This window comes from Corella eumyota, chromosome 4 (genome assembly GCF_963082875.1).
Source record: "Corella eumyota chromosome 4, kaCorEumy4.1, whole genome shotgun sequence".
Taxonomy (NCBI): Eukaryota; Metazoa; Chordata; class Ascidiacea; order Phlebobranchia; family Corellidae; genus Corella; species Corella eumyota.
Genome location: NC_137493.1, coordinates 11,929,414 through 11,945,509, shown reverse-complemented (window position 1 = coordinate 11,945,509; position 16,096 = coordinate 11,929,414). Strand labels below are relative to the sequence as shown.

Here is a 16,096-nt window from a genome sequence, read left to right as displayed (position 1 = left end):
TAGATCAAGTAATGTATTTTCACATACATATGTAGGTATGTTCAATTTTTAGGCCTACAAAATAAAACAAACTTCCGTTTGTGGCGTGCAGGTAAATTATCACGGGCAAATATCAGTTAAGAATTGCGACAATTAAAATTCTGACTATAGGGCTTGCTATCTACACATAGTAAATAATCTAGCTATTAACTGTGCTTTTAAGTGTTAACAGCATTTTTGTCATGCTTTTTTCATTATAATTCCTAATTCATTTCCCTTTTCTGTATTATTTTGATTTAAATATTTTAATAATTCATATATTAACTATACACATTACAATCACCCTTTGATACTGTTTGGTATGGTGTGTTGGCTTGGCATTTTGTGTTTACAGACAAGAAATTGCCTTCTGATTTTGTGAAATTGTTAGTTAATACCTCTTGTTAAGAGACGTTTAGTTTTTAAGACATATTTTTTCGGCACTGCCAATACTTGTAACACATCCTTTTTTTGTACTCCAGTAGACTTTAATAACGTAAGTATTTTTACCAATTAGAGTGGTACCCTTTTTGTTTGTAGTATTATTACTTCTTGTAACCGTAAGTGTTCCTGTTTATGTTATTTCATTGCAACTGTGCTTGCCAATTTCAGTTCGTTGTAATAAAAATATTGCAAAATATTTTAAATTTTGGGTGGTGCAACAATTTAAAAAGATTATTGTGAAGATTTTTCATACATGATGTTGTTTTCAAGAAATAACAGTGGGAAATTTATAAAAAAAATTGTGGATTATCTTGTCAGCAAATTACAGAAACTAGAATATTTAAATTAAACTTAATTAGGTCTTCTTGGAATTAAAGAAACAACTCCTTGATTTACTGACTAACATCACCAATTAATGTAAAACAAATGGCATAATTTTTCCAAAATTTTTAAACTTTATTTATTAGGATTGACGTTGGATTTTGATTTCTTTCGATTCAAATTCTAAATCTGTCCAAGAAGGATAAAGAACTTTCATGTTTCCATCTGAGTCCTCGACACGAACTTGTTGCACGATTAAGGTCTTGTTTGTTTCTTTATCCTCAACTTCTTCGTCGCTAGAATCGTCGTAAAAATCTGCAACCTGGAATATAGAAAAAATTAAGAAAATGTAAGCGGAGTAATTTAAATCCCAGTCCTTTTTAAAAAAAACGTTTTGTTTTTAATGATATTACATTTTTTTTTCAACTTATGCCTACTTTGAACTTGTTTTAATTTTACCTTAGGTCGAATTGAATAGAATCCCAACTCGGCCATTTTTTTTAAAAGTTCGTTCATGATAGTTTTACATGCATTAAGTGATTTAGTCCCGGTAACCTACAGAATAAAAACTCATGTTTTAAATCAAAATTTTACATTTATTATATTGGTTTTTGTTATTACATATTTTTTTAATGTTTACAATGTTTGTGGTACTTAACCTAATATTTCTACTCTTTTAACTTGAAGTATATGTCGTAAATGTTAAAAAAACGCTTACTAAATTAAATACTGTAAGCATTATTTTTTAGGATAAAAATATATTTTTAATTACCTCCACAAATATGTCTCTAGTGTCTTGTGATATTTTTGTGACATCACAATTGGTCAGAGGTGGAAGGGAAATGACACAATCGTCTTGGGATCTTCTTAAATATGCAAATTTATCTTTTCCTTTTAACAGTGACAGGTATCTAGATATTAAATATTAAATTCGGATAGTTAAAATTTAAATTTATTTTTATTAACTATAACTGTTTGAATTATTTTAATGTAGATTAACTAAGTAGTGTAACGATTTTTTTTTAAATTAAATTCCAAGGAGAACAAAGTACACTGTCTTAAAAAAATGTGATTTTATTTTAAAAATATGGTTAAGAAATTCGTCCTTAATCTGTTACTTGTATATTCCTGACACTTGATTTCTCTTTTTTTCTTTCCTCACGGTTTCAGCTTCTTTGCATAATTTTTGGTAAAGTTGGAAAGCAGACAACTCCCCTTTTCTGCCCAGTGGTTGTATCTTGAAAAATATTTTTTGTTAATAATTTGTTACAGTAACGGCAACAAATTATACATTAGAGTAATGATCAGGATTTTAGTTTTCATAACTCTTAAATATAATTAACCTGCAAACCACAAACAGTTCTATTTATTTTTGGCCTATAAATAAGACATTGTCCACTAAGCCTCTAACTAAAATTGATGTACACAAAAATTTTTTTTTACCTTAAATAAAGTTGGATCTTCGGCGTCATAAAAAACCACTGAATCTTGTATTGCTTTTAAATCATGGGTGGCTATTGTGGCAATTGTCCTTTTATCGCATAACTCGTCATGCAATCTAGTCTATAAAATGACATAGTTTGTCAGGTAAATTTTTGAACAATTTTGAAAATAAAATTTTTTATAGTTTAAAAATAAGGTAGTAACACATAATACCTTGACCCAGTATAAATTGACTTTGGCGGTTTGTGACAATATTAATTAAATTGTCTATTAGATATTGGCTCCGCAGGAGTTTGTACAGTATATAGTGTCATACTGAAGGGCGCTTCAACTTGGAAACGCTATGGATGAAACCAAAGATTTCCAAATCTTTAACCATAAAACAATTTAATAACTTAAATCGCTCTTAAAGATTACTTACCTGTAGAGTTATAAAATTTTTAAATGAGTTTCCTTGATCTAGAACAAGTCCTCTAATGACACATCCAACAATGTAGGGTCTTACTTCCTTCACTTCTTCACTTGTAATTATGCGAAATGGCTTTTCTATTAAAAAAAAATTTAATTTAAAATTGTATTATTAAAGATGCTTTTTTTGGCGGAACCAAAAAACAGTTTTTGTCGTAATAAACACATTTTCTGTGGGGTGTATAATTTTATATAAACCTGGTGATTCTTCAGTCTCTGCTCCAATCTTTAAAACATCTATAAAATACTTTACTAAATTCTTTTCCAATTCTGTGTTTTCCTCTTGAATTTTTTGTCCCTTTAACTTTTTTCGAGCACCCTTTCCTTGCGGTTTACTCTTCCCATCATTTGACTTTCCATTAGTCTGTAGTGGTCTGCCCTTGCTTCTAATATAATCCAGAATTGATTTTTGTGAATTATCTTGATCTATTAATTTCTTCATTCTTTTGTCTTTAAGCGGATTTTGCTTGAAATTTGTTTGTTTTAACTTTAAACAACTTCCAATTGCCTTGGTTAATTCCTTGAGTTGGTTATTCGATAAATCTATAACTTTTAGGGATTTTATCTTTACTATTTCATCTCCAATGTCATTAATTTGATTGTGAGAAGCATATAACTCAGCTAACCGGTCTGAAAGTGTTAATTCATATAAACAAGTTGGAAAGTCTTCAAACTCGTTTTGAGAAATATCTAAAATCGCCAGATTCGACAAATTACAAATGCTAGTTGGTAGTTCCGTTAATTTGTTATGAGCAACATTTAAAGTTTGCAAATTTGTCAGTTTGCCGAATTCTTCTGGTAGACTAGTGATTTTGTTCTCCGATAAGTCAACAATCTTTAGCGAAGTCAGTGTACAAATTGACTGGGGTAATTCAGTTATTTCGTTCTTACGCAAAAACAACTGGGCTAAATTCTTTAAATTTGTAATCTCTTTACTGAGAAATTGCACACCCAGTGAGTTAATTTCAACAAAGTTTAAGAGTTCCAAATCGTATAGTTCATTAGGCAAATGTCCTTCATTTTCTTTGACTTTTAATTTCAATTCATCACCTTTTAACACCAATTCCCTTCTATTTTCCTTTGCTGCCACTTCTATTTCTGACCAAGTACTTGTCATAGTTAAATACCTATTTTTTTTTTAAATGTTAAGTTAACTGTTTTGACTATAAAACCTAGATGATAAAGCAGAACAAAATATTCAGTTTTAATTGTTATTTGAAATACAAGTAAATACCAAAAACTAAATAAGCTATGTAATTTACGCTTAAAATTAACACATTTCTAACAATTCAGCAAATAATTTTAAACTTTTGATTTAAAGTAAAAGCATAGAACATGAATAACTAATTGAAAATAATGAACAAAATATTCTCTTATGCTTTACAATTTGTTAACTTTTCTAAACAGTTAAATTTGAACTTGTTTTGTTACGAGTTATTTTTATAATTAAGAAGTGTCCATTGCTTCTTGAACCTTCTCTGACACAACATCGTACTTGATATTTTTAACAATCTTCGAAATGACCTCGGTAGTTCCAGGTTTGTACTTGTAATTTCCTTGCCTCACTCCTTTAATGTTGGCCGTGTCAAATGGTCTCAAATACTCAACTTTTTGATCCAGCCCAATAATGCAAAGATCAACATTTGACCCTGAGCCAAGATCGTTAAAAATACCAGCGGCAACTGCATCACGAATAAGCTGCATTGCCTCAGGCTTTTTCATGTTCGGTTTAAAACCTGATTCGAACACAGCCATAGCAGCAAGGGACCCAGACCCCATTGTAACGTATGGCAACTTGTCAGTTGAACCATGAGGATGTATGCTGTATAAATGAGGGCCAGTGCAATCCACACCTCCGAGTACCAAAGCAGCGCTGATGTACCCCTGGTACCTAAACAGGTATTGCTTAAGCATCCGATTTGCTGTTGTGACTCTTGACGTTCGGCCAGTGCTGTACCGATGAAGCTGCAAACTAGACGAGATCATTTGTGTTGTCATTTCAGTATCAGCAGCAGTTCCTGCCCCACAGCAATAAATATTAGGAGCTATGTAATGGATTTTTGAACAGTTTTTGTCTGCCACGATGGTGTCTTCTGTTGCTCTTGTGTCCGCTCCTAATATAACTCCACCCTCGAACACCAAACCAACAATTGTTGTTCCGGTTTTTCTGTATTTTGGTAAGTTTAAGCCAGTTTTTTCCAGTCTTGCATTTCTAGCACAATTGTCAAATGAGAACCCACCAGTAGGTGGTTCCAAGCAAGAGAATGTTGTAGCCATTTTTAAAAGTAATTACTGTGTAACAAAATTTAAAAACCTGAATTATTAACTATATTATAATAAAAAATTAAATGCAATAAAGACAATTAACGGGTTAAGTGGCACTAACAAACTAAAATATCATATTCTTGCTATTTTTACACCACACGATTTGCCAGTCTGGAAAGTAGGGCAGTTTTCGACGAGATTTCGTGCTTGCAAGCATAAAAAATAGCGTGACCGCGCGTGCACGCGTAAGTTATGTTTTCGTGTTTTACATAACTTTGGCTTTAATAAGCTACCAAAAGGCGTTGGTATTTTTAAAAACTAGGCGTGCAAAACGTTAAATTAAGGCGTGCATTTTTTCCACCGAAAAAAATCTTGTGCGTGTACGCAGCCCTACTTTTCAGACTGGACTGCAGGACCATTTGCACAATTAGATATTAAAAATAGTCTTATTTTATTTAAATGTATTGCAAATAACCCTTAGTTTTAAAAAAATTATCTTTAATCTAAAATTATAAGCTTTTTTCGCACAATCCGTTGGTTTATTCGCTGCACGGGTTAAATATAACTAATAAACTCGTTTAAGGTATAAATGCTAGTCATGCCAACTCGACAAAAGTTGTGATTACCAAAAGGACAACAGTTTGGTCATACAAAGTTTTGTTATCTTCAAAAACATTTAAATACATTGTTAAAATTGTCAAACCTTGTTAAGGTTAATTATTTTAATTGCTATTAAAAAATAATTTTATGGTATTGGTAAAAAAATAACTGTATAAATAAAATAAAAAAATATTGCGCTACCACAAAAATATTGCGCTATCACAAAAGGCAGCGTTGATTTTACGATTACAACTTAATCCACCTGACGAGAATATATTTTCGGATCGTATGGATTGATTGACTATTATATGGATAAAAGGATCGAATGGGTCGGATGTGTTAATGGGTAATCTGAATAGGTGAGGGTTAGGGTAAGGGTTTAATTCATGAAAACTTTTTGTTTAATTAAATATCCGTCAAATATGCATTTGAATTATGTAATATCTATTTAATATATATTCGATTCAGTTAATAAAACTTGATTTATTAATCCGTTCGATCCGTTGATCCGTCAAATATATATTTTCGTCAAGTAGATTAAGTCCGATTCTGATTTTACTTGTTATTGTTATCCACGTGATTACACCTTATAGAACTTTTTTTTTTTAGTCGTCACATAGAACTTTCTAGTAAGTCTGGAGTTATATAGTAATAATAAGACCGGCAATCGTTTATTTCATAATAGTTGGCACGCTTGTATGGTTTACAGTTGCGCGTTAAATATATTAATAAATAGATTAAGTTATTTAACTGGCTGACTGGGTCGTTAAAAATTTTAATATTTTCTGATTTTTTTTAGGGGTTCGAATATTTAGACAATTACTTATTTTTTTGAAGTTTTTATAAATTGAAGAAAATGAAGATTAGTAAAATATTATTCAAATTGTTTTGTGTATCAGTAAGTATTATTTTTGCTTAACTTTTTATTAAAACTTTAATCAGAATATTTGTTTTTGTCTTGGTTTGCGGTTGTTACGTATAAAAACTTAATTCATTGCATTCATCTTTTCATGTATACACATGTAATTAAATAGATTTGTGAGTGTCCAATTTAAAGGCCCTTTAAATAAAACAAACTGTTAATTATGTTGTGTTGGTAGATTATAATAGGCAAAGCAGGCGATCAACCAGGATTAAAAATAAAATTTGTTCTAATTTTCATAAAAATCAAATACCCAAAAATTATTAAAAGTTGTAATGAAATTATGTTTAGATTTTATTTCAACTCGGTGCGAGCTTAGGTAAGCCTCAGCCTCCTCACTTAACTTGCAATTTGCCAAAAACAACTGAGGATAATTATGCAGATTATTTATATCCTCTTCGAACAAATTCAAACGTTACTGTTGGATACTGCTGCAAATGCCCAGGCAGCGCTACTCCTTTAACACTATGCGATTAGTAAGTAGCTATATATTAATATTTTTTGTAATTTTGTTCATATTTACATAAAAAGTTTAAATTGACATTAAAATAATATAATATATAGTAAATAAAACAGTTAGTACTAAAATACAGTATGCGAAAAGTTTCGGGATGTGGAAAATATAGAGGCTATATGTGAATGTTAACAAAAAATCGCTAAATGCGAAGGAGATCAAAATTTTTATACTTTTTTCCAATCTTCTCTTGCGCTTTACAGTCGATTTCACATTATTCTTTATCTTTTAATGTCAATTCCCCACAATTTTGTACCCTTTAGATAAATACTGCATTCTTACCACAGCAAAAACATCAAAATGCCACTTCGTCCAGCATTCTGCGAATTTTTGTTAACCATTACGTCAGTCCCGCACTATCCCACATCTCGTAAAAAATAATCTTGTTTTTTTTTTAGTAAAAACCAAAACTTAACCTCAGAATGTCCTGTTGTTGTGGCCGATTCTAATCATGATGCTGATTCAGCAGTAAATAACCAGGAAAGTGAAGGTATAAATCTGATACTAAATATAGTAAAAACTTGCCAAATACTTTAATTTCAAACAAAAATAAAACTTAAAATTTTTTTGTTTTTTTTTAGTGACAAAATCATCAGGTCTAAGCCTACTTGAAAAGAGATTGATTGGCGCAGTTATAACTCTTGTAATTGGTTTAATTTTGCTTTTTTGCTGGTAAGTATTATTTTGATACAAATTAAATAAGGCTATTTATTATGTGTTTTTATTAATTATTATAAAAGATCACTTTACATTTTAGTATTGGTAATGTGTTTTAGTAACTTTAACGGCTTAACGGTTTATCTTTTATATATAGTTGCCGTAAAAAGATTAATTGTGTAAAAGACAAAAAGTCAAGGTCAGTAGCAAACTCTTAAACAATGCATTTATTACATATATACTGTTAAAAAGAACAATTTTTGATATTTACATTTATCATTTTGATCGACTTTGTTCAAAACGGTAACTATTTTACTATTTAGTGCTGATATTGAGCTAGGCCAAAGAAACGGAGCTGATGTTAACCGTCATTCTAATATTACTACTCCTACTGCTGCTACCACATCAAACAACAGCAATAGCAGGTTAGTTTAAGCTTTTTTTTGTTTACCAAAGCGTTTATGTGAACACTGTTTATAGTAGTTATTTTGTGTTTCTCAGAACATTTTTTTAAAAACAAGTATTTGGTGAAAAAGTGTTTTACTTTCATATAAAAATAAATTTAGTAAATTTTGAAATATTTATATACTGTATATATATATATATAATCACTTATTTTAAATTTATAGTGTGTATAGTATGGCATCCGAACAAAATAGAGTCGATGAACAAACACCTTTAGTCAGGTAAATAATCTTTTTAATGTTTATCAAATTGTAATGCACGAAAATCAATTTACTTAAAGCTTTTGTGGAGCTATATTAATGTTCTAATATTAATTTGTTGCACATGTTATTTAAAATTCTTACCATAAATTTGAAAATTTAACCATTTTTATTGTTAATTAAATTGGATAAAAAAAATTGACGCCGTTTTAATAAATTTATTCTTGGTTAACATCATTTTTAATAGTTTGTAAATTTCAATTAAATTTAGTAATGGTGATCAAGAAAACCTAAACACCATTCATATTCCTAATGGTAACACTTTGAGCCATGTTTCTGCTACTAAGACGTCAACTACATCAACTGCCAGCAACAATAAGAGGTAAGCTAAAGACTTAATTTATCAGTCGGTAAATTCTGTCAAGCTTGGTTGCAAGTAATTATTTAAATTTACGTTCCCAAATGAACTCTAATGCTTTAAGGTTCTTGGCTTATTCTTTTTTGTACTTTACAGTTCTTGTTAATTATCTATAATACTTTGCAGGCTTCACTAAATTTTTGTTTATACTTTATGGTCCTATTTTTGTTAAGAATCATAAGGTACAAGTGATCCTAATTTTTTACCGAAATTGTTTCAGATAATTGGTAATTTATTTTTTAGTAACAGTGATCAAAAAAATCAAAGCACCAGCAATGATAATGCTTTAGATTTTTTAAACAATGAAACTGCCAGTATTAATACTTCTGCCCCTAGCTCTGTTGCCAAACAAATGTGAGTTTCTGTTAAAATTGTTAAATAATATTGATTTAATCTTGAATACTCCAGCTTTGGACATAACAAATTTTATAGTTGAACATACTTATCCAAGAAATATGTTACATTAACGAAATAGTAATCAAGTGCAGTGGTATTGCACAAATTCTTTTAAACAGTGTCGGGTAATTTTTTGTAACAATGAAAAATATTGCTTTGTTTTTAGTGGTGGTTTTCACCGAGACCAAGGCAATCAAAAACAAACATTGGACAATAACGATGATACTGGTGCCCCGTCTTCATCTTCTGCTGTTCTACCACAGAATGTTAGTGAAAATAGACGAGAGAGTAATAGTTTCAAGAAACCATTTAATAGGTAAGTTAAAGTATTCTTTAAACAAAGTTTTTTTAAATATCAGGTTTACGCTAATGGTATGTAACCATAGGGTTGTTTTTTTGCAAATACATAACATAGGTTGTCGAATTTTTACATTTTTTTATTGATTTGATAGTCTTAGTTTTTATGGTTTGTTAATATTTTTACAAAGTTTTCATAACAACTGCCTATTTTTGTTGTAAGGTGCTACAGTGCCATAAAAGCTTTTGTTGATGAAGATGGAAAAAAAATTGACGGTGAAAAAACTAGTACAGACTCTTTTTCAGAAAGTACCTCTATTGTAAAAGATGAAGCAGATGGGTTTGATGTGAATCGAGAGTAAGTACAAAAACTTTTTAAAGGTAGTTTTTTTTTGAATATTTGAACTGTTGTGGTAACAAAGCACAAAAAAGGGTTTGCTTTTACCCTATTATATTAATATATTTGCCTAACTCTTTGTTATTTATTTGTAAGCGTTCAGAGGTTTTTGTAAGTAAATGTTTATTGCAAATCAATGTGTTTAAATTTTATAGAATAAAGCTTAGTGGAAAATGTATGTATATCCAAATTGAAGGCCTTAAAATTTAGAAAGTTTTTTGTTTTTGGTGCACGAGTAAATTATTGTTTGCAAATATAATATGCCGATTATAAAGTGGGCCATTGACTAGTGTTAATATTTGCTGTTATTAAATTAAAGGGCTGACCTTGTTCCACCCAGAAATCCTGAAAGTGAAGATCGAACAGCACTAGAAGAACAACCTCTGTAAGTAAATTATTTTTTAAATAAAATATAATTGTTAAATTTTGCATTTAACCATTACTTATGGAAAACATTATTGGTATTTATATTTATATTTAGAGAGAGGGCGAGGGACCAGGAAAACAATGCGGAGATCATTATTCAGGTAAAAGAAGTTTCTTTTTAATGTTTATAAAATATTTTATAATTTTCATTTTTAAATAACTTTATTTAAATTCAATTGCATTAGGTTGCATACAATCCAACACAAACTTGAAAGAAGAAAGATTTATTTTTATGGACATGTGATGTTATGATAACTGGCAACAAACTTTAAAATATTGTGAGAGCATTGGCAACAAACTACATAAACTTCTAAAATTTCCACTGCAGAACAATGTATATAAAACTTCGTAGTTAATTAGAGTAGATTTATATTTGCTTTCATTCTTTTTTGTTGTGTAAATCCCTGTAAGTGGAATGTGCTAAATAATTCTTCCTATCATTTAATTCACTTTTTAATTTTAATTAACCCACTGTGAATTTTAATTAACCCACTGTGAATTTTTTTAACGCTTTTGATATTTTACTATAATAAATATTTTTACTTTTTTCTAATTTATTATTGTTTTCATATACTGTTGATCAGTATTGTATGTTCTCACATATTTCACCCAGTTCACAAAGGTGGTTAGTTTCATGCTCTCTGTTGCCGATTCTGCTTTGCTTTTTCTTTATTACTTTATTTTACCATATCAGAAAACTTATACCTAAATGCAAGCTTTATTTTTGTGTAGTTGCCTTAATAAAATGTGAAAAGCCTCACTTTATTGCCCAAACGTATTGTAACATTTCTTATTAAAAATATAAATGTTTAGCAGTTTAAAAAAAATAAATAAATGTTTACCGGCAGCGGCGTGTAGTAGTTAGAACGCTTGCTATACCACATGAGATCGTTGGTTCGATCCTCTCTGCTCTCAGGCTGTAGCGTCCTTGAGTAAATCGATGTAAACGGTAGGAACTCTTACTGAGCAACCACTTAATCTACAGCTTAATTATTTGACATTTGAAATCAATAATATCCCAAACTACAAATTTGGTCAGGGTATTAGTTATTACTCTGTTTAGGTCGTGAAGTCGCCCTTCCCACATCGAGGATAAAGATACATAAAAGTATATATCATATCAAATTTAATGACAACTAACTTGCAGATAGGTTTTTGGCTCGGTTGGAGTTGGTTATGGTTATTGCGCTTTATATGTTGTTCCAAGTGCTGCCATGTCGTGTTATGCTTGAATAAGACGTTTTTAACATTTAAAATTTTGTTTTCAGCAACTGTAAAAAAAAACGCGTAGCTTTAGGCGACATTTGCCCTGCAGTATTAAAGATAAACAACAACTAGTCGGGGGATTGTATATACTAAAATTTAAAACTAAGTATATATTGGCATGTAGTAGTTAAATGACATATAGAAATAATTTGTAGGTTTTTTAAAAATATTTTTAACTAAACATAAATACGATTGCTTAGTAGTTCGGCAGAGTTTAGGTTATTTGTTGAAAATTGTTAAAGGCATGTGGTAATGTGTGCTGTTGCTTATCAGGATGTTGATTAAAAAAACCTTCATGAAAAATGGCAAAGTAAAGTCTATTCAACAGTATTATTGGTTTAATTACTTAAAAGACTATATAGTTGTGCAAAACTTGTGTTAACTATTCCAAAACAGGTGTGTTTTATCTAAACTTTAGAAACTTTCAGTGTTGTTCTACACAATAAAGTGGTGTGGATTTCAAAATTTGGTCCATTGGAACAAAATTTTGACATTGGAACAATACCTATTTTCAAAAAAAACAATGTTCGTTTTCTGAAACCAATGGAATTTGATATTCGAATGGACTAGAGCAACGCCGTTGGTATTTTATTTACAAGACGCTTCGTGGTCTTTATATATTAAAGATTTATACCTAAAAGCTTTATTATAATAAGATAAGCGTTAAAATCTGATCTGTACGCAGTTGTGAATTGTTGTAAAAATGGCATTACGGCGAAATAAATCGTTTTCCGACTAATTAGGGAGACACTTTGTATGAACATGTTAGTCTGGTTTTCTTGGGTAAGCGTACAAAGTAAGTCAACAGTATATAATTGAAATTGTAAAATGATGACTAAAAATTGTAAAATGATGACTAAAAAGCTATTTTAAAAACTATCCAAGGAATATGATGCAACCATATCAAAGCCCGAGTAATGTGACGTCATACCATTGATATAAGAAATGTTGTTAAGAAATTACTTAATCTAAAAGTTGGCATACATCATTATAGAAAAATTAAAACTTTTTGGACTGAATTAACTGTAGTAAAGTATAATAATATAATTTAAAAGAATGATATTTTTTTTGGGTAAATTTTAATTTATTGTATGTTCGCTCAAACAACAAAAACGGCGTAAATACGTAAGAAAAATAACATCATGTATGCTAACTCGCTTGTATATTTTCCACACATCGTAGTATTTTAGCATAACACGTGGCGTGTAGTAGTAGTAGTGTTAAGAAAAAGACGGCTGAGAAAAAACGAGGTGAGAATTCTAGCAGTAACAGGCATTGTGATCATAGTTGATTGAAGTGTCTAAAGTGCCAATTATCGTATATTAAGTTGTTCTTAATTTTGCTTCAAAAGGTCTATAGCCGTTTTTTTGTTTACCTTTTTTGCCAAACTTCACACATGAAAAGAAATATTTTGTTTATTTTTGTTCTTTTTAGCTCTCACAATTTTTTTTTTTAAATTACTGTTGAGGTTATAAATATAGTTTTATTTAGTTTAATGGTGAACTTAATTATTTGTTAGGTTAAAGTTTATAAGATTTAGTTTGGTGACTGACAATCTGACAATAATAAATTTAATTTATTTAAAAAATTTTTTGATTCAAGTTAAATATGTCAAATCAAGAACTGCAAATTACCAGTGAAGACATTACAGCTACCAAGCAATCTGTAAATTTGAAGAAGAAAATAACATTAGCAAATGGAGTTGCTTTAATTGTAGGAAACATCATTGGATCGGGAATTTTTTTAACCCCAAAGGGGGTTCAGATTCAGTGTGGCTCACCGGGGCTTAGTCTAATCATTTGGGCCATTGGAGGGTTATTTTCACTTGTAGGAGCATTGTGTTATGCAGAACTAGGTACAACCATTGTAAAATCAGGGGCAAGTTATGCTTATATACTAGAAGCTTTTGGGCCTTTGGTGGGTTTTGTTCGTCTTTGGATATCTGTGTTAATTATAGAACCAACTGTACAAGCAGCGATTGCTATTACTTTTGCCAACTATCTCGTTCAGCCTTTTTTTCCTACATGTGACCCACCATTTTATGCTGTACGCTTGATGGCAGCGGGCTGTGTATGTATTATAATGGTTATGAACATTTGGAGTGTTCGATATGGTACTAGAATACAAGACATTTTTGCGTATGCAAAAGTCATTGCCCTGATTGTTATTATTATTGCTGGATTTGTTACAATGTTTAAAGGTGATTCATCTGGAGCTCTTGCCGAACCATGGTTAGGTACAACGAATGATGTTGGAAACATAGCATTAGCAATGTATTCAAGCCTTTATGCTTATTCTGGTTGGGATACATTAAACTTTATGGTTGAAGAACTTCAGGATCCTTACAGAAATCTTCCACGAGCAATTTACATTTCCTTACCCATCTGCGGAATTATTTACATCTTAACCAACATTGCGTATTATGCTGTTCTTACTCCTGCTGAGCTAATTGCTTCGGATGCAGTTGCTGTTGGCTTTGCAAGCAAAACGCTTGGAGTTGTACAGTGGATGATTCCAATTGCGGTTGCCATGTCAACTTTTGGAGGACTTAACTCTTCTATAATGGCGTCATCCCGACTCTTCTTTGTTGGTGCAAGGGAGGGACATCTTCCTGATTACTTTGCAATGGTCAGTTTGAAAAACTACACTCCAGCACCAAGTCTTCTTTTAACAGGATTACTGACCTTAATTTTTCTCTGTGTCGAAAATGTATTTGATCTTATTAACTACTACAGTTTCATGTACTGGCTCACTGTAGGTCTTTCCATTGCAGGACAAATATACCTCCGAATTACCCAACCAAAGTTGCCAAGACCTCTTAAAGTTCATATTATTTTCCCTATTATTTTCTGCTTGGCATGTTTGTTTCTCGTTATTGTGCCATTTTTTACCGAGACAAGAGATTCTTTATTAGGCACCGTGATTCTTGCTACAGGGATTCCAGTTTATTTCTTGTTCGTTTACCTACCTGCTGAAAATCAACTCTCTTGCTTTAGCTCGTTTAGTGAAGCAATCACCCGATTCAACCAGAAACTTTTACCGGTTGCTATTTCTGAAGTTGAAATTGAAGGAGATTTTTAAACCGAAAGTGGTATCCCAAAATTAAGTGTCACATTTACTAAATTATTTATTAGGTGCTGTACATTTTTGGGTGCTTTTTAATAACAAGGGCTACATTTTGTATAGAGCTTTATGCTTGTATAAACTATAATTTTTTGTTATGCCCCCTAGTCTCCATGCATTTTTAATTTTGTCCTATTATCGAGTAGAAGTTTGATATTTGGTTTAGTTTTTTTGCCGAGCTTGCATATATGTATTTTGTAGTTTTTTAATTGAATTTTATACTATCTAGTCGATTAGTTTATAGTTTATTTAGTTTATAGTTTTTGTATCATATATTCAAGAAACTAAGGTAAAAAAGTTGCTTATTATTATGATTTATTTTTTAATTCAATAGCATGCAAATATTTTTAAAATGATATTTTTGAAAAACTTTTTTAAAATATTTAACCCACTTTTTAATTCACAACCCTTTAAAACACAATTTAAAAATGTCTTCAATATTTATTGTTGCCCTGTAGTTTTATTTTTTTACCTAGATGTTGCAAACTACTGCAACTGCGATATATTCAGCAACCTTTTTAAAAGTTTTGCATTTTTTACAACATAATCAGAAAAATATGTACTTTTTTGTTTTTTTTAATTGTCTTTTATAAGTCACATGTTTTTGTTCTTTTATCACTTTGGCATACATACACAATTTTAAAAAGTGATATAATCATAAAATATTGAAGTGTTAATATCATTTACCTACCTTTTTTATCATTTAAGTGCCACTTCAACACAATTTTTGTAGCTTCAATGCAAATGCACAAGAAAACTATTCTTCTTTATCAGTAAAATATTATTTTGCTTTTGGTACATTGGAAATTTGTTAACCCTCAATATTAATTTTAACATAAAATTTTTAAATAATTTTATTATAATTGTTTGTTTTTTACAGTGTCCTTTATAGTTAGTCACCTATTGGTTATGGGCCATTGTATTTTTATAGTGTGAAATTATTTTGTAAATATGCATGCTGTGGTTTTATTTAAAGTATACAGCTTAGTACCTGTTTTAGTCTTGCTGTACAATTCTAAAGCACTCGATAAAAAGCCACTGTTTATTTATATGTGCTTTGGTCTGGTTTTAAGCTTTACTGTAAATTGTGAAATTTTAAATCCTCTAAAAACTCAACAGTTTTTTTTACCTTCATAATTTAATTGTGAAAATCCTTTGAACTCAAGCTTTTTTTTACTTAATATTTAAAGCTAACTGTGATTGGCAGCACCTTTATTTATGATTTGTTGTTTATGATTTAAGTGTGAGTGTAACTTGCATGCTACAATTTTAAATTTAAAACTGTCACTCTTAAATATTCAAGTTGATGTTAAATATGATTTTTGTTAACTTTTCACATATGTTAGCCAAGAGTTACTTGTGTATTTAAACTGGATAATAAAGATGTAAATGTTTACGATCCCTTAAAAGTAGCACTGAGTTTTTAACATATGTAATTTTTTAAAAGATACATAGG

At 30.2% G+C, this 16,096-nt stretch overlaps 4 protein-coding genes across 4 annotated transcripts; 2 read left to right on the top strand and 2 right to left on the bottom strand.

The window, feature by feature from the left end:
- Positions 1-231: 231 nt before the first annotated feature.
- Positions 232-3,867, bottom strand: LOC145751645 (leucine-rich repeat-containing protein 47-like). Its single transcript, XM_082567833.1, has 7 exons — positions 2,893-3,867; positions 2,648-2,772; positions 2,227-2,346; positions 1,902-2,020; positions 1,556-1,694; positions 1,243-1,338; positions 232-1,105 (listed from the first exon to the last, which is right to left on the bottom strand). Exons 1-7 carry the CDS (start codon positions 3,809-3,811, stop codon positions 926-928), a joined length of 1,698 nt encoding a protein of 565 aa, XP_082423959.1. The 5' UTR covers positions 3,812-3,867; the 3' UTR covers positions 232-925.
- On the bottom strand, positions 3,867-5,103 carry LOC145751646 (proteasome subunit beta type-7-like). The gene has a single exon (XM_082567835.1). The coding sequence runs from the start codon at positions 4,969-4,971 to the stop codon at positions 4,141-4,143; it is 831 nt and encodes a 276-aa protein (XP_082423961.1). The 5' UTR covers positions 4,972-5,103; the 3' UTR covers positions 3,867-4,140.
- A 1,155-nt stretch (positions 5,104-6,258) lies between these two features.
- On the top strand, positions 6,259-11,016 carry LOC145750368 (uncharacterized). The gene is made up of 14 exons (XM_082566389.1): positions 6,259-6,457; positions 6,773-6,957; positions 7,394-7,485; positions 7,577-7,667; positions 7,810-7,851; positions 7,976-8,077; positions 8,282-8,338; positions 8,589-8,699; positions 8,979-9,089; positions 9,298-9,447; positions 9,652-9,786; positions 10,145-10,210; positions 10,307-10,352; positions 10,437-11,016. The coding sequence occupies exons 1-14, from the start codon at positions 6,416-6,418 to the stop codon at positions 10,461-10,463; spliced, it is 1,257 nt and encodes a 418-aa protein (XP_082422515.1). The 5' UTR covers positions 6,259-6,415; the 3' UTR covers positions 10,464-11,016.
- Positions 11,017-12,931: 1,915 nt separating this feature from the next.
- LOC145751079 (Y+L amino acid transporter 2-like) lies at positions 12,932-16,088 on the top strand. Its single transcript, XM_082567159.1, has one exon. The coding sequence runs from the start codon at positions 13,126-13,128 to the stop codon at positions 14,596-14,598; it is 1,473 nt and encodes a 490-aa protein (XP_082423285.1). The 5' UTR covers positions 12,932-13,125; the 3' UTR covers positions 14,599-16,088.
- Positions 16,089-16,096: the final 8 nt, after the last annotated feature.

Coding starts and splice junctions, on each gene's coding strand:
- LOC145750368 (XM_082566389.1), top strand. CDS start 6,416: ATGAAGATTAGTAAAATATTATTCAAATTGTTTTGTGTATCA. Junction 6,958..7,393: donor CCTTTAACACTATGCGATTA/GTAAGTAGCTAT, acceptor TTTTTTTTTTAG/TAAAAACCAAAACTTAACCT. Junction 8,078..8,281: donor TCAAACAACAGCAATAGCAG/GTTAGTTTAAGC, acceptor TTAAATTTATAG/TGTGTATAGTATGGCATCCG.
- LOC145751645 (XM_082567833.1), bottom strand. CDS start 3,811: ATGACAAGTACTTGGTCAGAAATAGAAGTGGCAGCAAAGGAAAATAGA. Junction 1,695..1,901: donor CAAGTGTCAGGAATATACAA/GTAACAGATTAA, acceptor TTTAATATCTAG/ATACCTGTCACTGTTAAAAG. Junction 1,106..1,242: donor TCTATTCAATTCGACCTAAG/GTAAAATTAAAA, acceptor TCTATATTCCAG/GTTGCAGATTTTTACGACGA.
- LOC145751646 (XM_082567835.1), bottom strand. CDS start 4,971: ATGGCTACAACATTCTCTTGCTTGGAACCACCTACTGGTGGGTTCTCA.
- LOC145751079 (XM_082567159.1), top strand. CDS start 13,126: ATGTCAAATCAAGAACTGCAAATTACCAGTGAAGACATTACAGCTACC.